General features: G+C 35.0%; 2 protein-coding genes across 2 annotated transcripts; both read left to right on the forward strand.

Annotated features, from left to right (window-relative positions):
- The first annotated feature begins 274 nt into the window (after nt 1-274).
- On the forward strand, nt 275-2,654 carry LOC113713346 (patatin-like protein 2). Its single transcript, XM_027237060.2, has 7 exons — nt 275-516; nt 735-916; nt 1,032-1,218; nt 1,321-1,482; nt 1,608-1,907; nt 2,098-2,270; nt 2,361-2,654. Exons 1-7 carry the CDS (start codon nt 385-387, stop codon nt 2,446-2,448), a joined length of 1,224 nt encoding a protein of 407 aa, XP_027092861.1. The 5' UTR covers nt 275-384; the 3' UTR covers nt 2,449-2,654.
- Nucleotides 2,655-13,701: 11,047 nt separating this feature from the next.
- Nucleotides 13,702-15,282, forward strand: LOC113714989 (patatin-like protein 2). The gene is made up of 4 exons (XM_072069658.1): nt 13,702-13,802; nt 14,378-14,489; nt 14,582-14,743; nt 14,865-15,282. Exons 1-4 carry the CDS (start codon nt 13,702-13,704, stop codon nt 15,249-15,251), a joined length of 762 nt encoding a protein of 253 aa, XP_071925759.1. The 3' UTR covers nt 15,252-15,282.
- Nucleotides 15,283-23,281: the final 7,999 nt, after the last annotated feature.

Here is a 23,281-nt window from a genome sequence, read left to right on the forward strand (position 1 = left end):
GCATCGCAATAGAGAGATAACTTAGTTTTAGGTATTTCCTGATGTAAATCTTGGGGGTTTTCCTATACCTTTGGATAAGCCTACTATATGCACCATCTTTTCAATGAAAAGTAGTTGAGTTTAATTTGCATAAACAAAAAACGTGCTTTTTTTTTTCTTTTTGTTTTGACGTGAATGAGCTAAGTACTTCGAAGATGGAGTAGGAAAACACTATAAATACCCCCACTTCGTCATGGATGCAGCACACAAAAGTTTCAACAATCACAATATACAAATCTAAAAAGGGTTTCATTTTCTTCCTTGTTTTGCTTCATTTCAGTATTTGAAATCTTCATTTTCTGAGTTCTTTTTCTCCATTCCTTTGTATTTAACTTACAATCCATCATGGCAACCACCGTATCAGCTTTGAAGCCTCAATCTTATGGAAATTGTGTGACCATCCTAAGCATTGATGGTGGAGGGATCAGAGGAATCATCCCCGGAGTAATCCTTGGATATTTGGAGACTGAGCTTCAGGTTTGAAAATAATTAATCTCTCCAATCTTTTACTCTCAAGAAATTAAAAAAAAAAATTTTGTAGCGTAACTACACAATCATGGACTCGATTTGCATGACTATTCCATGGACCAAAAGGAAAATTGAATTTCACTTTGTACTAGCTAATTCATTTCTTGAATGGCCTTGGTGTAGAAATTCTCTTTGTACATAATTCATTTTTGGAAGCCTCGGTGCAGAAATTGGATGGTTCGGATGCAAGACTTGCTGACTACTTTGATGTGATTGCCGGCACAAGCACTGGTGGCCTTGTGACTGCCATGCTTACAGCTCCAAATGAGAAGAAAAGACCTCTTTATGCTGCGAAAGATATCAAGGACTTCTACCTTGAGGAGTGTCCCAAAATCTTCCCTCAATCAAAGTAGATATCTTAATTAGACTTTTTTTTTTTTTACCATATCTTAATTAGACTCGATCCATCTTCATTCCAAATAATTTAATGCGTACTAATTGACACGATTTTCGTCCATGACCAGTCATCTATTCAGTTGTATCGAAAGCGTGGTGAAATCAATGACAGGACCCACGTATGACGGGAAATATCTCCATAGCATGGTCCGGGAAAAGCTTGGCCAGACCAGAATGCACGATACATTGACTAATGTTGTCATCCCAGCTTTCGACGTCAAACTATCGCAGCCCACCATCTTTTCCAGCTATGCAGTTCGTACCAATTTAAGAAACCTTGGTTATTTTAGTTAGACTATTGTTTACTTTCATCTCATCCAACAGAAATTAATATGGTTCGTGTTTTTAATGGCTCAGATGAAGCACTTTTCAAGTTTGGACGCCTTGCTCAGCGATATATGCATATCAACTTCGGCTGCTCCTACTTATCTTCCTGCCCACAAATTCGAAACTAAGGAACCTGATGGCAGCACAAGACAATTTCACATGATCGATGGTGGCATGGCGGCCAACAATCCGGTAAGATATTATACTTCATCTATCCCATGTTAATTTGAGAACCGTGCACTAATTATTTTATTACAAAATTATTACTTTCCTCATGATTACTGCAATTCTATATCTGTCGACTGTATTTTCTTCAGACCTTAGTTGCTATGGCCCAAGTGACTAGGGAGATTAGTCGAGGAAATCCCGACTTCGCCTCTGTCGGTTCATCGGATTATAGTCGTTTCATTGTTCTGTCCTTGGGAACGGGTACTACAAAAGCGGAAGGGTTTGATGCTGAGGATGTTGCCAAGTGGGGACTTTTGTCTTGGCTGACAAATGCTAATACAACTCCTATAATAGATATATACACTCAAGCAAGTGGCGATATCGCTGATCTTCATCTTTCCACTATTTTTCAAACTATGCAGTGTCAAGAAAATTATCTGCGAATTCAGGTAAAAGTCTTTGCGCTGTACTCTGTTATCTTTTTTTGCTTACACTTGAAAAAATAATTAAGAAAAAAAAATTGGAAGTAAAAAAGAAAGCAATATGACTTGTATTAGTACAAACCTTGAAGGCCCTGATTTATAGTTTTTCTGTCCTCCAAATAGTATATAAGCGTACACTTGTACATGCATATTTCAGGATGACACGTTATCTGGAGACCTGGGTTCTGTGGATCTTGCCACAAAGAAAAATTTAGAGAATCTTGTCAAAGTTGGGGAGAATTTGTTGAAGAAACCAGTTTCTAGGACTAATTTGAAGACTGGTGCTAGTGAGCCCGTGAACAGAGGCTCAAATGAGGAGGCTCTCAAAAGGTGCAAACCCTTTGATCTTTTGCTTACAATGAATTAATTCAAGTTATCCGCTCTTCGACTACCCTTTGATCTTTTGGTTTGAATATGTAGGTTGGCAGCAGCACTCTCTGAGGAGAGGCGCCTTCGTCATTCGAACAAGTCCAAGAATTTCTCTTCTCTGAATCCTCAACGCTGTTGAGTTAACTCGTCGCCTAAATATTAGTAATATACATATTGCATGTTGACTACGTATGTGTATGTGGAAAATAAATAAATCCCCGATCAGTGTCCGTACCAATTCCGGGGAAGAGATCGGAATTTCCTTCCGGTATCAACGAAATTTGTTTTCAAGAATCTGTGCTTTGAAATTCGAATAATCAGCTTATTTATTGTTTTGTTTTTATACATTTCCAGTTGCTCATAATGATGAAATATTTATAAACAAATTCAGTAATACTGCAAATTAATCAACAAATGGTGAGACGAATGACAAACAAATTTAGCAGATGAATGTACAAACTCTATTTGTACACAAGATGGATCAATCTTTTCCGAGTGATGGATTGATACAGAAATAAATTGCAGACAGCGAAAGACAAATACGTCGCAATAAGGTGGACCTGCACTGGACGTACGCCTACTAGGATATAGGATGTACAACTAGTTTTTCAGGACTCCAAGATATCAGGATGTCCTCTACAGAAAATGCCCTACAAAGGTCCTTTTGCACCTTCACTGCCGAATAAGTATGTGCTTGGTAGTATCATGTCCTCTTACACCTAAAAAAATTAGGCCTATTTCTCGGTCTTTTTGATTATCTAGCATTATGAAATAGAAAAACTACTCCTACTTCCTATCAACCTCGACAGAAAACCAGGAATAATCTTCTTTTACTTTCTATGCTAATTAATATCGCCCATCTTTCAAAATGTATAAACAATTCCAATTGTTAACTGCTATAAAAGAGCAGTACTGATTTAGTGGTTATATTACTGACTATAGTAATTGCATATTCCTAACTACATGGAAAATGAATTTGTCTTTATTAGGGTATTAGACCAACTATTTGAAAAAGAAAAGACCAACAATTTAATAAAAAAAAAATCTAACACGAATGATGAGCAATGTACAAGAATTAATGTGGTTCGGCTTAATCACCAAGCCAACATCCACAGAAAGAAAAATTTGTTCTTATTATGAGAGGAAAAACATCACAAGATTACAACTTGTTTCTCAATCCCCAATTCTTATATAACTCTCTCACCCACTAAGAACTCTCTCACTCCTTTATTGTGTCTTGTTGTAGTATGTCAATCTACCTATTTATAGAGAACATTACTTGGCCAAAAAATCAAATAACAATTGGAATGCAATATTAATTCCTAAATTTATACAGAATAGGAAATAACATCTAAATCCTAAATCAAATAGGAGATTCCTTGATTACTATTTCAAGTAACTAAATCCAATTAGAAAACTAGTTACTTCCCGCACTAAATAGGGATCTTGACTAAAAGAAATTAAATCAATTTCCTAACAAATCTCCACTTTGGCGAATATTCCTTTTAGCAAACACAGTAAATCATCCAAAAAACTCCATTTGGATTTTTCCACCAAATATCTTAGTGCCTAACTACACACCCGAATCAAGACGATTTTGTTTTCAATTGATTCAATCGGCAAATGAACGTGTGTAACTAACCAAATCCAACATCTAATTGACTCGCGAGAGGGGTCTCAATTCACCCTTTCCCATAGCAGGACTTTCCTCTCATCACCATTTATAATTTGAAAGCATTCCTGGATCCTCTTTTGCTCCCAATCCATTAAGGTATTCAAAAAGTACAAATTATCATACTTCTTCCCTATCAACAAGACCGTCTCGTCATGTGTGATTTTCAAGACTCCACCTACAGTCCAAAAATGGTAGCTCTTGGAGTTTAACTAGCTCAAAGAAATTAGATTCTTTCGTAACTTTAAGACATAAGTCACATCACCCAAAGAACGAATATCTCCATTCAACATTTTAATTTTTACCTTTCTAACAACACCTTTGACTTCACAAGTAGATCTATCACCCAAGGACACAAAATCTGTCTTCTTTCTTTGGAGAGTATCAAAATAGTCTAACTTGGAGTAAACATGTGAAACACAATCAGAATCTAAAATTCAACCATCACGAGAAGAAGTATTATTACCCTTGGAGATTGTGAGAATATCTCCATTCGATACATATCCAGCAACACCATCATATTCATTCTCATCATTTTGCTTTTGATGAGGGCAATATCTTTCGATATGATCAAATTCATGACAACCAAAGCACTGGACTCTACCATTTCTCTTGACTTTTGGACCACCTGCCTTACATTCACCTCCAAATTATTTTTCTCTTTTATTTTCACCTCGAGCAATTAACGCAACTTCTTGTATTACATCTTGGTTTGCCTTCAATGACGGAGCCAAGGGGGGCAGAGGGGGGCCATGGCCCCCCCTAAGTTTTGAGAATTTTAATTCATAATATGTAAATATGTGTGTAAAATAAAATTGGCCCCCCCTAAATTTTTTCAATTTTAGTTTATATTATGAGAGTTGATATATATATATATATATATATATATATATATATATATATATATATATATATATATATATATGAATTAGTCATCTTTGAATGGAATTTCAATTTTGGCCCCCCAAAAAAAAAAATCCTGGCTCCGTCACTGTTTGCCTTCCTTTGTTTTTCATGATCTAACAAAGAAGACAACACATTTCTCAAACTCTAAGATGTCCTTCCCATACAACAGGATCGTCACGACACTATTGTAAGAATCAGAGACTGACGTACGAAATAAAAGGGCATTATCTTTTTTCTCAATATCTACGCCAACCTTTTGGAGTTGATCCAAAATTCTATTGAATGTATTCATGTGATTTATGAGACTGCCACCCTTCTCCATCTTTAGTGTATAAAGTTGTCGCTTCAGATGCAACTTATTGGATAAGCGTTTAGCCAGATAAAGCTTTTTCAATTTTTTCCAGAGGTTTGCTGTAGAATCTTCCTCATCTATCACATTATTTATAATGTTGTCCGCCACATAAAGTCGAATCGTGCTCGCACACCTTGCGTCCAACTCCTCAAACTCATTATTCTTCATGTTTTCTGATTTCTTGTTCTTTCCATTCAACGCTTTTGTCAAATCTTGTTCAATTAAATATCCTTCAGTCTTCTTTGCCAAAGAGTGAAATTTGTAGTTTCATTAAACAGTTGAATTGAAAACTGTATAGTTCCAAATCCCATGGTATACCACCACCCACTCAATTTCAAATAATTAACCAAAATCCTAATGGAGCTGTGATACCACTTGTTAGGATATCAGACCAACTATTTGAAAAAGAAAAGACCAACAATTTAATAGAAAATAATATCTAGCACAAATGATGAACAACGCACAAGAATTAACGTAGTTCGGTTTAATCACCAAGCCTATGTCCACGGAGAGAAAAACTTGTTTTTACTATGAGAGAAAAAATATCACAAAATTACAACTTGATAACCACAACTCTTATATAACCCTCTCATCCACTAAGAACTATCTCACTCCTTTTTTGTATTTTTTTGTAGTATGTCAATCTACCTATTTATAAAGAACATTATTTGGCCAAAAAATCAAATAACAATTGGAACCCAATACTAATTCCTAGACTTATACAAAATAGGAAATAACATCTAAATCCAAAATCAAATAGGAGTTTTCTTGACTACTACTTCAAGTAATTAAATCCAATTAGGAAACTAGTTACTTCCCACACCAAATAGGGATCTTGACTAAAAGAAATTAAACCAATTTTCTAACAGTCTTCTCTTTTCAAATTATATTGGTCAAGCTTGAACTTCATACTCCCAACATAGGCAAGGCCAAATTTGACCGAGATTTATTGACAGATGTCGAACTTGTGCAATAATAAATACTTACTCAATTAAAATACAAATTTTGTATATAGCGGTTCTCTCATTCTTGAATTGTATCACGTTAAAGCAGAAATTGTAGCTGAAGACTCGAATCTGTTGCAACTAATGGAGAATTAAACTCTGCAGCTACTAAAGAACTGAAAAATCACTTGTACAGGTTGCTTCTATAACTCAATTCCTGTGAGCTTCCCTAGTTTTTTCCTTCAAACATTAGAGGCATCTTAGTGTGACTTGACATCTAGCTATGTTTTTCTTTGGTTCGGCGGGTTTCTCAAGTGACCATAAAAAATGTTACTCATGTAATTGCTAAACAACGAAAGAGTCCTGACTCCAGTGTTTACTTTTTGTCCTGTGACATCCTTAACACAGACGTTGCATTCTTCGAGCCGGATAATTCCAAGTCTAGACTTTTTCATGAGAACACAGGAGGGCCTGAATGTTTAGTGTTTGGAATGCATGAAAAAATTATTAGAGTATAGCATAGAAGCTGAGATCAAGACCCGCTGTAAGACGCCGTCTGTGAAACATGTGTTGGATGAAATTCACGGCTTTGAATGAACAATATATGCAGTTGATCGTTGGATAAGGGTAACAAAATCTACCAAGGTGTCCTGGAAATTTTTATTGACTTGCACAATTGATTATGAAATTAACGAGTCTCCAATGATCATCAAATCAAAAGACAGACATATGCAACTATCAATTTCAACTTGGTTCTAACGAATGCTGAAAAGAGGACAATCTATGCATGTGACACGTCGTACAACGATAAGAAATTTTTGAACATAGGAACAACCATAAATGAAGGCTAAAGACTAAGACCATAAATGATTAGGGATGGCAACGGGGCGGGGGACCCCTCCCCCACCACCCGCCCCGTTGCCTATTAATTCCCCCCGACCCCCGCCCCGTCCCCCGCCTCCCACTCCCCCCGCCCCGCCCCCCGCTTCCCCCGCGGGGGCACCCGCGGGGTTAATAAAATTTTATTATTGTTAAATTTTAATAAATAATCAAGTATTAAAATATCAACACATCATCAAGTTATTATTTATTGTAATTTTACAATTGAAACTCATAAAAACAATCAAACAAAAGTTATTTGAATACAATCCAACATGATGAAATAAATACAACTAAAATAGTCAAGTTTTCACTTTTGGTACAAATACAATCACTAATTCATTATTGTGTTTGTGCTTTTTTTTTTAAAAAAAGTGTTATTCTATTAAGTGTAATTAGAAATTTAGTATAAATGTATTAGTAAATTTAGTATAACTAATTAATAAATTCTATTAGTAGACATGTCTAATTATTCATATAATTGATAATATCAATTATATTACATACACTAATATACATTATATAATACATCTAACTAATAATATCATTATCATAAGTTTATAACTAATTAAATTACATATTATATATATATTTATATATATATACTTTTTTTTTTGCGGGTGGCGGGGCGGGGGATGGGGCGGGGGTATACTCCCCCGCCCCGTTTCTAAACGGGGGGAAAAAATTCCCCCCTGTCCCGCCCCAACCCCCGCCCCGATTGCCCCCCGCAGGGCGGTTGCCTGGGGGCGGGTGCATTGCCATCCCTATAAATGATGACTAAAGACTGTTAACTTTATTGATGGAACTTTGTGATCAATGGCTCGATTTCTTGACCTTTGACATTTGCGTATAGGATCAATGCGAGAATTATACAACAGAAAGTAACAACAAATGGACACATTGATAAGTTACGTGCAAACAGCCTTGTCTGTTGTATTGTCTTCATAATCCAATAATGCAGCTTCAGTGTTACAAAAATTTCTTCCTTTAACTTGTTATGTTCGTTATAGCGACCTGCTAAATGTAACTGTGTTAGCAGTGGACATGCAGTACAGTTGAAATTTTTTGCAAATTGCTTTATATCCTGCTATCCTCCCGGTTCCCTCATTCTTGAATTGTACTACGTTAAAGCGGAAATTGCAGCAGAAGAGAAATTACTCGAATCTGTTGCAACTAATGGAGAATTAAACTCTGCAGCTACTAAAGAACTGAAAAATCACTTGTACAGGTTGCTTCTATAACTCAACTCCTGTGAGCTCCCCATGTTTTTTCCTTCGAACATTAGAGGCATCTTGGTGTGACTTGACATCTAGCTATGTTTTTCTCTGGTTTGGCGGGTTTCTGAAGTCACCATCAAGCATGTTACTCTTGCAATTGCCAAACAACGAAAGAGTCCTGACTCCAGTGTTTACTTTCTGTCCTGTGACATCCTTAACACAGACGTTGCATTCTTCGAGCAGGATAATTCCAAGTCAAGACTTATCCATGAGAACACAGGAGGGCCTGAATGTTTAGTGCTTGGAATGCATGAAAAAATTATTACAGAGTATAGCATAGAAGCTGAGATCAAGACCCGCTGTAAGACGCCATCCGTGAAACTTGTGTTGGATGAAATTTCATGGCTTTGAATGAACAATATCTGCAGTTGATCGTTGGATAAGGGTTGCAAAATCTACCAAGGTGTCCTGGAAAATTTTATGAACTTGCATAATTGATTATGAAATTAACGGGTCTCCAATGATCATCAAATCAAAAGACAGACATATGCAACGATCAATTTCAACTTGGTCCTAGCGAATGTTGAAAAGAGGATAATCTATACATGTGACACTCGTTGTACAACGTACAACGAGAGAAATTTTTGAACATGGGAACAACCATAAATGAAGACTAAAGACTAATACCATAAATGAAGACTAAAGACTAAGGAGGTTGCGTTTTAGACTCACTAATCCGGCTTAGTCAAAGACAAAGGGAATCAACTTATCCTCTAAATCAATGATAACCCAATAAATGAAAAGGGATTTACTAAAACCAGCGTCACTCTATAGTGACAGCTGGGGAAATCGTCTTCTATCCTTATCTGCTATAAATTTATTGATTTCAGATGGGGTATTGCAGCAATTAAATTAACAATGCTGCAGTTTTGTATTTGGGTTAAGTTCGGTTCATATATAATGATGTACATTAACTTTATTCCAGCAACTGAGACTCTTATAATATGGAGATCAAAGGCAATCTTTTAATTTGCTCACAGCTTCGGAATGAATTCATATCACAATATTAATGTGACAATAACCCGAGTGACATTCAACCACCCAGGACCGATATATCGATTACGACTTGGAACCTAACCATTAATAAATACATACTGCCTTGAGACGTTAATGATTGCAGCCTGTAATTTCTTTTGTACTCATTTTTTTGGTTTTTAGGTGTAGCAATTGATTCCTTAAAAAAAAAAAAAAAAGGGTGTAGCAATTTATGGGAAAGCATTGTCTAAAGCTTACAAATTCTTTCTTTTTCCCTTTTTTTTTTTTTTTTATTTAACACTCCGCATGTGTAAGTGATGAATCCTACTCGAGTAGCTGTCACATAAGTTGATATGACAATTGAAAAGCCCTACAAACTCCTTCCCACCTCCCAAACAAAAAAGGGTAATTTCACAAACCTCCCATGTATGAGGTTTGCCTTAATATCACTTAGTACCCTCATGGTTTTCAAAATATCTCTTACCTCCCCTTGATTGATATGTCTTGTAACATTGTCACCCCTTGTGCATTAAAACATTCATAGATAAGGAGAGATAATAATTTATTTTCATTTGTACCTTTTTGTTATCCTTTATATAAATATTAAAATAAACCTAATAAGTAAAAGACAAATTGAAAGAGATGTAAGTGCAATAAAAAGAAGTTGCAGCAAATAAGTAATGTTATAACTTTGCAATGACAAATCATCTAACTCTAGGATTATAAAGACAACAAGATAACAAAATAAAAAACACGAGTTCAATGGCAAAAGAAGCAATTTAAAGAGGAAATTAGTAGAAGATATTATTGCAAATCATAACAAGTTCTAATATTAAAGACACTTTATAATTCACCAACAGCATTTAATATAAAAAATTGATATTATTAATTACAATAAGAAGACGACAATTAGGATTTTGAAAGCGAAAGAAATCCAAATAAGTTATATTTGCTTCTAATGTCCATTTGATGTGCTTTTGATGTATTAGGTAATAGTAATGATAGATGTTCCCTATCTTTTATTACTATAAGATAAAAAAAGTCACAATTACAAATGATAATTTTGTTAATTATTGTCCTGATATTTTTACTTTCCAAATTCTTTTTTTTTTGTGCAAATTTTAGTCAATCAATTAAGGATTTCCAGAAGGGTAATATTGTCCATTTATTACCCATGATAGAGAAATCTTGTCTTGTTAATTTAACAGGGGAGGTAAAAGAGATTTTTGAAACTATAAGGTGCTAACTGATACTAAGACAAATCTGAGGAGAGGTTTGTGAAATTATTCCAAAAAAATGGGCAATGAATAATAAAAAGAAATCGTAGAATTAGCTATACTGAAAAACAACTTTAAGCCAATTAAGAATAATACATAGAAAATTGGTGTTGTATTCTCATTGGTTGGATGAAAAGAGGAGGTCATGCATAGTACCAACAACATTTGAGGAGAAATTTGAATTTATTCCTTTCGCGGATAAACTCTTAAATCTTAATTTTTTTTTGTAATGTAGACAAGAAGAAACTGTCAAGTTGTAAAACTCATGCTCTGCGCTCTAGTAAGATTTTTTTTTTGGCAAGTGTAAGGATTTGAATCAAAGATTTTCTGCATACAATCCCTCCTATTTTACCACCTGATCTAACATTCCCCTACACTCTAATAAGAGTTAATTTCTAATAAACAACTTGTTTTCAATAATGTGAATTTACTTAATTGTATTGAAATCTCATATGATTTTTATCATGTAATACTAAAACAGCAAGACTCCAGTATTGTCAATGCCAAGCTATAATTTGCACCAACGGAAGAGGCCAAAGGTGTCAAAGTTCCATAAAAGAAGGACTAATATGAGTCAGATAAAAAATTAAGGGACTAAATGTGAAATGCGTAAAAGCTGAAAAACTTACTACAAGTGACGAACTGAAAGACATGCTACTGGGAAGAGTTTAACAAAACTGTGTCGTTCGACAATTGAATCTTTTCAAAAGCCGCCGCTGTAGCCGTGGATTCTTTTTCTACTCCTTTTTACCTGTGACCTTTCGGAAATTAGAGGTGTGAATTGTAACAAGGGAAACTGAAGCTGGTGGGGCTATTAGAAATTGCGCCATCTTTTGACCGAAATGCCTTCATTTCTGTTTGATTTATTTTGGATCCTGTCTTTCTATTCCTTGGACTTTTTTTAATCTAATTTTTATGTGAATATCAGCTAGTGGATGACAATCTTGATTTTTTTTTTTTGGCCCCATTCCTTTTGTTTGGCGCTGGGCGCATCTGGAATCTCAAACGCTTATAAACTAACAACCTAATTTTTGTCCTTGTACAGGGTTCCAAATATACCAAAATTTAGTATAGAATTGGCTACAATTCCAGGCTATAGTACAGATACCTAAATAAACTTGAAAATTTTATCTGGAAAAGGGTTTGCTAATAGAAAAGGTGAATCTCCATTGGACATAGATAGCACGGTCCATGTGGCTTCTAGTGCTCGTTTTGCGACTATAACTTGATTTAGTTGCTTACACCTTTTTTTTTTTTTTTTTTTGGGTAATTGAAGATGCATTCAAAGGAAAATAAAGCAGTCTACAATATGAGATTAGTTTAGTACAGTCATCCTTGGTGTCGTAACACCTTGGAATCATGCTTAACATTTTTCCAATGTGAAATTAAATCACTTTGGTTTGGTTGTTTCTGAAGTTTGTGTGAACCAGAAGAAATTGATCAAAGCCAATTTAACTTGTGTTCTGATTCTTCACTCCAAAATTTTGGTTGCCATGCAGTTTTATTCTTTTAAAACAAAAAAATTCATGTTTTTAATCTCTTTTTATTCCAAATCCCTATCACCAACACAAATTACCAAATATAATTAGAATCCATCAATTAATGCAATATTTGGTAAAATAAAAGAGAAAAATAATCATAAAATTAATGATAAAAATACAACCTATCAAGAAGAAACAAGAAGGACTCATTTATTAGGTTTGGCATTTATTAACCTTGAATGCCCTACAACTTTGAGATAATTTTATTTTGACCCTTTATTGTTTTAATAAAGTATAATATTGACCCATTATATTTTCCAAATTATATTGTTTACCTATAACTTTTAAAAGTTTTTCAATAGAGTTCTTTTGGACTAAATCTAAACTCATCAAATCTTACATATATAAAGCACGAATAGCTGTGAACAGTGTTTGGTGGACCGGTTATGCCGTGATTTGTGTGAGCTTGAGGGGCATTTTGGTCTTTTGCTGATGGGTGGCATTGGTTTTTCTGGAATTTTATGATTCTTGGTTGCATGATTTCTTGGTTGCATGCTATTGGGGCAGCTTGGCGACACGTTGATGCAGACAAGGCTTGGTCTCTTGCCATGCGGGCTCCGGTTCTGCTTGGTCTTTTGGAAGTTAATAATTTCTGCTGGCTAGTGGGCGGTGGGCGGTCAGTAGTTTTCTTTCTTCTCTTTTAGCTATCTTCTTCTTCTTAGTTTTCTTTGGCAGCTTCAGAAATGACTTGTAAAATTTTCTTTTGCTTTTGAAGTGATTCACTGTTTAGTTGGCTTTGCTGGAACCTTTCTTCTCTTTTAGCTTTCTTCTTCTTTTTAGTTTTCGTTGGTAGCTTCAGAAATGACTTGAAAAGTTTTCTTTTGCTTTTCAAGTAATTCGCTGTTTAATTAGCTTTCTTGGAAATTCGCTTCTGTCGGTGTGGTCCTCTTGTATAATTCACTTCAGACGTGTGTTTGGTTTCCCAATCTCTTGTATAATTGTAGTTGCTTTGGCTGCATTGGTGAGTAGGCGGTGGATAGTGTCCGCAGCAGTCTCTGGTTTTGTAGGGTGATGTCTTTACTTTCTCACCTAATTGATCTTCTGAGCAAGCTGTGTTTGGTGGGCCGGTTATACTGTGATTTTTGTGAACTTGAGGGGTATTTTGGTCTTTTGGCATTGGACGGCAATGGTTTGATGGAAATTCACTTCTGTCCGCGTGGGCCTCTTGGATGGAAACATTTTGGCGGTCAGCAATTTCCTCTCATTCTGTTCTTGGTTATGTGCTGAATCCAGTGCGTAACGCTTCAGAGTTTTGGGAGCTGTTACTTTTTCTTTTCTTCGCCTTCTTTACCCGGTGTGTTTTTCCCGTTCCTCATTCTTCTTCTTAGCTTTTCTCTGGCCAGTGTTTTTTCCTTCCCTTGTTTTCCTATTACCGGTCCTACCTACCTGACGCATAGCGTCAGGGCAGAATACCTAGTATGTATATAACATTGTAAACCACCAACATGAGAGGAATTTTTATATATGATTTGTATTATATATGTGACATATTTATGACGTCATCCGATTCGACCCTGATCGAATCCGGTTGAATCCATTGACCCCTGACCCCATAACTCGATCGAGTCAATGTCTGGTCCGAGTCTGAAAACATATAGTCTTTTTGCCGCCAAAGAGATCAAGGACTTCTACCTTGATGACCCTTGCCCCAAAATCTTTCCCCAAGCAAGGTAAATTACCGTCTAAAAATTAATATATAGTATTAGGTGTACATTCAATAAAAGAACTTCGTTGTATACTGTTTTCCAACATAATTTTAAGTATCCTAACACAACCACTACAAATTAGTAATTCTATTTCCATTCATAATATACTCCTACTATGTATCGGTTGTACATTCAAGTAAAGAATTTTTATGTATACTTTTTTCCAATATAATTGTGTGTGAGTGCACTACTCCAACTACTTCAATGAACTAATTCTATTTCCAGTCATGATCAGACACGTGGCGCTACTAGATCAAGCTGAAAAATATTTACAGCAGTGTCAGGACCCAAATATGACGGAAAATATCTCCATGATCTGCTCAAGGAAAGTCTCGGGGAGACCAAGTGGCATGAAACTCTATCACTTGGATTAACTGTTTTTGGAGGTGTTTTTAAAAAATTTTACTATAGCAGAGTTTTTATAATATATTTTAGGATATTTTTAGAAAATATTTTGGGATATTTAATAGTAGAAGAGTTTTTAGAATATATTTTGGAATATTTTTTTAATATTAAAAAAAATTTAGACTACTTTTTAGAGTAACTTTTAGGGTAATTTTAATAGTTTTTGAAAAATTAGTTTTTGAAAAATTCAGCAATCCAACCAGAGACATCAAATTTATCCAGCCCACAATCTTCTCCAGCTATGAGGTTGTTCTTGGTTAATCAAACCTTTCAATTTTTTACCATCATTTTCTCCTATATATGAAAACTCATTTTCTTGTTACACTTAAATGGTTCAGCTGAAACACCACCCAAGTCTAGATGCCTTTCTCGGAGACACATGCAAAGGAACTTCGGCTGCCCCTACTTATCTTCCTGCCCATCGTTTCGAAGTCCAAGATTCTGATGGCTGTGTTAGAAAATTTAACCTTATTGATGGTGGTGTCGCCGCCAATAATCCGGTATCAATTCTCATCTTTCAGCTGCTATTTAATTCGATAAAAATGCACTGATTTAGCACAAGATCCATTAATCTGGTCACTAATTACTGTAAATATCCATTAATTTAAATAATTTTTGCAGGCGTTAATTGCTATGAACCAAGTCACAAAAGAAGTTAGCCGGGGAAATTCTGACGTCTTCTCAATGAAACCACTTGAATATAATCGCATCATAGTTTTATCACTGGGAACGGGTACCACTACCGCCAAAGGAGGAGGAAGGTACGATGCAGATGAAGCAGCCAAGTGGGGCATTGTGGGTTGGCTCACAAGTGATGGTTCAACTCCCCTTGTTGATGTATTCACCCAAGCAAGTTGTGATTTGGTCGATTTTCATCTTTCCACTGTTTTTCAAGCCCTTCAATCAGAAGATAATTATTTAAGAATTCAGGTAGCTATCTGTGACTTAGGTTGCGTTTGGATTGCATTTTCCATGATTTTTCATGAAAAAATTACTGTAACAATTTGATGTATGTGAGGAAAAAAAGGTAATTGGAAAATGTGATCACGGAAAACGATGTAATTTTCCGACGGAAAATCGCAGTCCAAACAAGTCAATTATATTTTCCTCATTTCTTTCTCATAACTAACACCTATTAAAATGAGAAAAGTCAGAGAAGCCGACATTTATTTTATTTTTTTCCCACGTGCATGTACAAGTAGAAGATCTTTAAACGATTCATGACTTTTTCTCCCCATATATCCGATTATGGATTTGGGGCAGGGATGGTCCTGAGCAGTTCACGGTCAAGATTTGGCCAAAAAAATTGTACGGTCCAGATCTTATCTTGTATCTCGTTTTTAATAACATGTGTGGGATTCACAAAATTTTGTTCTAAAATTATATGTTGTTGAAAGTAAGTTATATCATGTACAAACAGAATTACGCCGTGTGGAAAATGCACATAACCTTCAGGTGCTTTGGTCCATCCAATTATGCATGCATGCAAGATGACACCTTTACTGGCGAGTTGTCTTCGGTGGATATCGCGTCGGATGAAAATTTACAGAATCTCGTTAGGGTAGGTGAGGAATTGTTGAAGAAACCAGTTTCCAGGGTAAATTTGCAGACTGGTGCTTTTGAACCTTTAAATAAGGGCACAAATGAAGACGCTCTAAAGAGGTATAATTATTATCTAGCTAATTAAAGCCCCTTTCTTTGGCTTACATTAAATTAACTTTGGGTTCTTAACCTCAAATCTAGTAAAATATGTATCTTAAGATATGGTTTTGGTTCATTGAAATTGAATTCATTTAGAAAATAAATGTTAAGATTTGATCATTTTAAAATTCACCTCCTTCAAATTCATAGATATATGGAACCAGAAAATTTACATCAAGGAGGGGAACTTTAACAATCCATATTCAGTCCGAGAAACACTCGCAGAGTTCGACTCTTATTTGTAGGAAGAGACCTTGCCCGACTCATGTAGGGTTGCTGCAATGGTAAATCGTATTATTATATATTCTCGTAGTATTCATCTTAGACTGATACTGGTTATGATAGCTGCATTTTGTGGCAGCATTTTCGTTACTTGTATCTTTCCAGGAGGTCTACACTAACTTTGTGTGTCTAGAGACTGAACACAATTTTTGCAATGTGAAACTGCAGGAGAAACAAACACATCTTCTTGAATTTTAAATTAAACGAAAATAAAGTCAGATAACAAGAGAAAATTTAGTAGAGAGCTTAAACCTGAAACTTGAAAGTTGACATCCACAGAAATTTGCACTTCACTTTATTCTTAAACAAAATAAATGATGCTTGGATACATTTATTTATTTAATGTGGAAGGAATGCTGGGGGAGAGTGTTTTAGGATGAAAAAATTGAGATACGGACACGAGAAAAAAATTGTTTGTTAGACTAATTAATAATTTTTAGCGAAAAAAAAACTGTTTATGAAAATTGGAGCCTCAATTATATGACTGAAAGTACAATAACATTATTCGTGAGATAGTTTTTCTCCGTACCTTTTCAAACCTTCCCCATTTGTACCATCACTTTCTATCGTCTCAACTAGGGGTGAAATCGAGCCGAGTCGAGCTCGAGTAGTAACGTACTCGAGCTCGAACTCGATGCTGACCTCCAGAGCTCGAGAAATAAAGATCGAACTCGACTCGATAGTAACATAAATAGGCTCGAACTCGACTCGATTGAGCTCGGCGTGCTATTCGAGCTCGAGTCCTCGAACTCGATTTCATCCTGCGCCCTTAACACGAGCTCAATATTGAGTCGAGTACTCGACTGGAGCTCAATTTGATCATGCACCCCTACTCGAGCTACTCGACGAGCTAAAATTGCATCATCCTAACTACTCGAGATCGACTCGTTTCATATACTCGAGCTACTTGAGCTCGACTCGAGATCGAACAAAATCGATCTCGAGTCGAGTAGCTAATCAAGCTACTCACGAGCTCGATTCAAGCTACTCGATTGGTGTGCACCCCTAGTCTCAACTAGACCCGTCCCCAGATTTACCCTTGAAACGGGCTTTCTCAGCAATTCAGTACCTATAATGACCAAGTTATCCGAATTCTTCTTTGTAGCTATATCAACCGAAGATACCGTCCCAATCAGTGTATCATCCTGAATGCGAAGATAGCTATCGTCAGAATGAAGAGCTTGGAAGACTTCAGAAATGTGTAAATCAACCATATCTGTACTGGCTTGGGTGAATGCATCCACCAAGGGAGTGGAATGTCCGGAAAGTGACCATCCAAATACTCCCCATTTAGCAGCCTTTGCTGCATTGCACTTCTGCTGATCCTGTGCCTGTTGAGATCATAGAAAGCGGCAACAATCCATGGACTTAATTGGGAAGAATTCTGGATTTCCATGGAAGATCTGCTTAGTTACTTCGCTTCTGGCAACTGAGGCCTGCAGCCAAGAAATCAATGCATATTATTCTTTTAATTGATTTGTCGAACTTGTATATCAATTAATGTTTACAGATATAGGGTTCGAGTATCGCTACATGTGAGTTGTTGAGTCTGATTCCTTCTACTGTTTGTTCGTTGGTTGGTTATTTTATTCAATTATAAGCTGTTTGTATCGATCCCAGTATAATGGGTTTGTAGTCTTATAAAGTGCATTATAAATTTTTTTGCATATATTTCGGATTGATTGAGTTTTCTTCGGTAGATTTAATCTACACTCACCAACCATGAAATAATTTTTTCCACTATGTAATGTATGCACTAAACAGTCTGCACTTATGAAATAAACTGATGTGTTATGTGTTCTAGTGCAAATATTGTAACCACAACAGTCTGCATTCTGGAAATAAATTACCGATTTGTTATATTTTTTTCAGGGCTACTGATTATGTTACATATTCTGATGCAAAAACTGTAATCCATCATTGGTAGGGTATTGTTGAAACTTATGATAATAGATTAGCTAATTTAAGTACACGAGTACCAGACCGGATTATTTGCAGCAACGCCACCATCGATAAGGTTGAATTCTCCAGCATTTCCAAGTTCATCATGATTCTGGAAGCTAAATTGGTGCATTTTGTTAATATAAGAGTTTTTTAAATCTATAATTGAATTCTTTCGTCAAATCTCAACATTAGTTCAAAACTTGAACTAGTTGGATAGCATAGCAGATCGGAGAGGATAAATATGCAAAAATATTTATAGAGTAACTCGTGTAATTGGTCAGATTTATAATTCATAGTGTAATCTTTCTTATTTTACAACTCTATTAAATTTAATAATTTTTTTAATTAGATATATCTGAAGTACCCAAACATATAAATACATATAAATCCACAGGAACAATATCAAAAATTTGATATATGAGACAAAGGAAAAGAAATTTTCTTCTATTATTCAAAGGAGGTTGTGGCTACACAAGTACAAAAATAAAAAAGCAGAGGCTTTATACAACCTGTGTACCCCACGGACTTGCCCAACTTATTAGTACTACCAATATGGGAATTTATCCCATGTGACCAACTTTTGACTTGCCAAAGAAACTAGCCAATAAAGAAATGACACGTGGCCAATAAAATAAAACTAACCAATCAATACTAGTTTGGTTTATATTTCTACATTGCCAACTTTTGACTACATGGAATTCTACATGGAATTTATATTTCTACATGGAATTAATCCCATGTGACCAACTTTTGACTTGCCAACGAAACTACCCAATAAAGAAATGACACGTGGCCAATAAAATAAAACTAACCAATCAATACTAGTTTGGTTTATATTTCTACATTGCCTCCCTTAAATCAAGCTCCTCAAATTTGGTCATCCCCAACATCTTCTTCAACTTGACAAAAATATCCGTCTTTAATGTTTTGGTGAAAATGTCAGTTACTTGCTCTTCAGTTCTGCAATAATCGATTTCAATTTCCCTCTCTCAAACCAAACCACATATGAAGTGATATTTGATATCAATATGCTTGTTACGCCAATAGAGTACTGGATTCTTGGACAACTCATTTGCTGACTTACAATCACAATAAATTTTCGTAGGATCAACCTATTTGTGTTGTAGGACACCAAGTATGCGACGTAACCACAAAACTTGAGTAGCACTGTTAGCTACTGTAATATATTCCATCTTCGCTGTAGACAATGTAATCACCTGTTGCTTCTTCGAACTCCAGGAAAACACATCAGAACCAATAAAATATGCATAATCTGAAGTACTCTTTCTTTCTACTGTATCACCTGCCCAATCACTATCTGTGCAGTCAAACAATTCAACTGGATCATTTCTTGAATAAAAAAAATGCCATCACTGCGAATACCTCCAATATATCTCAAAATCCTCTTGGCTACCTGCAAGTGTGACTAAGGTGGATTTTTCATGAACCTGCTAATCAGACCAATAGCAAAATTGATATCTGGTCTTGTAGACGTCAAATATCTCAAACTTCCAATCAGACTTTTAAAGTAGGTGGGATTCATATATCCATCAGTGCTTTCCTTGATCAATCTCAATTTTTCTTCAACTGGTGTCATAATTGACTTTACTGTACCCATTTTAAACTTCTTTAAAATGTTACTTGCATATTTTTTTAAAGATATAAAAATTTTACTGTTAGACTGAAAGACTTCAATTCCTAAAAAATATAACATGAGTATCATATATGTCATCTCAAACTATTTAATCATAACTTTCCTGAATTCTGCTACCATTTCTGAATTATTCTCTAAAAAATGAGATTATCTACGTACAAGCACACAGTAACAATATCACCACGAATAGAAGATTTAATATATAAAGTGTGCTCATATGTACACCTCTAAAAATCATGAATCAAAAATAGGAATCAATTCTTGTATACCACGCTTTTGGAGTTTGTTTCAATCCATATAAGGTTCTCTTCAATCTATACACCTTATTTTCCTGACCTCTATTGACAAATCCTGCCGGCTGCTTCACATACATTTCTTCATTAAGAACTCGATTCAAGAAAGCTGACTTGACATTCATTTGATAAATTTTTCAGTTATTTTGAACAGTTAGAGAAATTATTATACGAACTGTGTTAAACCTCACAACGAGTGCAAACACTTCAAAATAGTCAATCCCAAATTTCTGCTTGTATCCTTTCACCACTAGTCTCGCATTGTATCTATCAATTTCTCCATTGGATTAAAATTTTGTCTTGTACATCCACTTCACTCCAATGACTTTTTTACCAATTGGAAGAGAAGTAAGTTCTCAGGTGTCATTCTTCTCCATTGCACGAACATTTTCCTCCATTGCCTTCATCCAACGATTATCACTGGCTACTTCTTCATACACAACTGGGTCACAATCTGCAAACAAAGCAAAATTAACAATATCTTCGTCAGGAGGAATATCATCTAGTGTAATAACATAATCCTGCAGACGAGCTGACATCTGTCACCGATGTTGGGGACGTCCATTTAACTCAGTTTGTGGATCTTCAGCAACTGATAATACCTGAATATCATAATTATCCTCCTCTTGCTGATAATTTAGAGTCACCCCTGCTGTTTCAAGATTTTCAGTAGACAAATCCCAAACAGTTCTTTCGTCAAAAGTCACATCTCTACTCACTATCACTTTTTTTGTCACAAGATTATATAACCTGTAAGTTCGAGAGATATCACTATAACCAATAAATACACACTTCTCCCTTTTACCATCAAGTTTCTTTCTTAATTGATCAGGAAGATGGGAATAGATAATACACCCAAAAACTCTGAGATGACCGATAAATGGTCTTCTTTCATTCCAAACTCTTTCAGGAGTTTTTTCGGAAATACTTCTGGTAGGACATCTGCTTAACAGATAAATTGCACAAGAAACTGCATCTGCTCAAAATAATTTTAGCATATTTTTTACTTTCAATATACATTTCACCATATCCATAACTGTCATATTCTTTCTCTCCACCACTCCAATTTGTTGGGGAGTGTACCTGGTAGTCAACTGATATTGTATCCTATTTTTCTCAAAAAAAAATCATCACACACCAAATATTCTTGATTCCTATCTGTTCTCAAAATTTTAATCTGACATCCACTTTGTCTCTCAACAAAAGTTTTAAAAATTTTAAAATGTCATAGGCATCAGATTTTTGTTTCAAAAAATACACCCAATCTTTTCTATTGAAATTATCAATAAAGGTAATAAAATACTTGCAACCACCATTAGAAGGAACCTCCACAGTTCATAAATCCGAATGAATAATTTCTAATGGTCTTCTGACCCTCCATGATTTGCCAATCTGAAAAGCATTCCTATGTTATTTTTTCAAAACGCACATATCACAGATTCTACCAGAATTTCTAATACTAGGCAATCCACCAACCATTCTTTTATCGGTCAAAAATTTTAAATTATCAAAATTCAAATGACCATATCATATATGCCACAACCAATTACTGTTATCTATTATTATACTCAAATAAGAAAAATTGACACTACTCAAATTCAGTGGAAATAAGTGATTTGAAGTCATTGGTACACTAGTAATCATTCCAATATTTTTATCAAAAATAGTACAAACACCATTTCTGATACAAATATCATTTTTTTTCCTCAAACAATTAGCCTGTACTCAACAAATTTTGATATAGCCAGGAACATAGAAAATATAAAAAATAAAATCAATAGACCTATTTTTCAAGTTAACAGAAATTTTTTCCTTGTCAATCACTGGTAAAACAGTGTTATTCCCAAATTCAACTTCATCACAGACAGATTTATCAATCTCAACAAATAATTCTTTCTTGTCAAACATATGGTTACTACAACTCTTATCCAAGTATCATTTATTTTTATCAACCATATCAACAGCATTATGGGCTAATAATAAAGTTTCAGATTTTTTATTATTATCTTGCACCTGATTGTCAACAACATTAGCCTGAAAATTTCTGTCTTCATTTTCTCCAAATCTACATTTAAATTGTCTATGACCTAATTTTTCATAATTATAACATTAAGCTCTTTGTCCAAAATTATTTTGAAAATTATTCTGATTAAAATTATTTTTCTACCAAAATTACCACTTCTGCCTCTACCATAACCACCTCCAAAATTGAAATTATTACCTCTACCGCATCCAAGATTTGATGTACTTCCTCGGCCTCTATTATTGTTGTCACGATCACTTCTGTTATTGTAACCACCTCTGTTCCTTTGACTGGATTCGCCTTGCTCCATAACATTATTATTGTCTCTCAAATTCAACTGTACCTGCAACGTCTTTTTTACTGTATTTTTCTCCGGGGTATCTTCCAATTTTTAATTAATTCTTTGTTCGTGCAGAATTAATAACCCATGCAAATTTTCAATATTCAAATCCTTCAAATATTTCGTTTCTTGGATTACAGCTATCACATGATCAAATTTCATAGGTAGGGTATTGAGAATTTTCTCAACAAATGTTATGTCAAGAAGGTTATACTGATTCAGTTTCATCTCGTTTTTAATATCTGACAAACAAGAAAAATATGACTCAATAGACTCCGACTTTTCCATCGTCACGAGTTCAAATTTTCTCTTCAACATCATTAAATTATTTTGTTGGACCCTGCCAATCCCTTTGTATGTTTTCTTCAATATATCCCAAGCCTCTTTTGTCGTATTAGTTGTAGTAATTTTTTCAAAAATTGAAATGTCAATTGCCTGATGAATCTGTGACAAAGCCAAACTATCTTTCGCCTTATCATCCTCACTGGCATCTTGGGCAAGTGCAGATTCAATATATCGATGTAATTTTCATGCCTTGAGATGGGTTATCATTTATTTCTGTTAAAAATTGAAACTCCACATTTATTTTGAGTTTTTGAATAAAACAAATAATATTGGGGTTAAAGCTTGCTATATTTCAATCTACCATAACTTTGGTACCACTTTGAAAGACCCAAATAAATAAACACATATAAACCGACAGGACAGGAACAATCTCAAGAATTTGATATATGAAGCAAAAGGAAAGAAATTTTCTTCTATTACTCAAAGGAGGTTGTGGCTACACAAGTACAAAAACCA

The sequence above is a fragment of the Coffea arabica genome, chromosome 10c (assembly GCF_036785885.1).
Source record: "Coffea arabica cultivar ET-39 chromosome 10c, Coffea Arabica ET-39 HiFi, whole genome shotgun sequence".
NCBI classification, from domain to species: domain Eukaryota; kingdom Viridiplantae; phylum Streptophyta; class Magnoliopsida; order Gentianales; family Rubiaceae; genus Coffea; species Coffea arabica.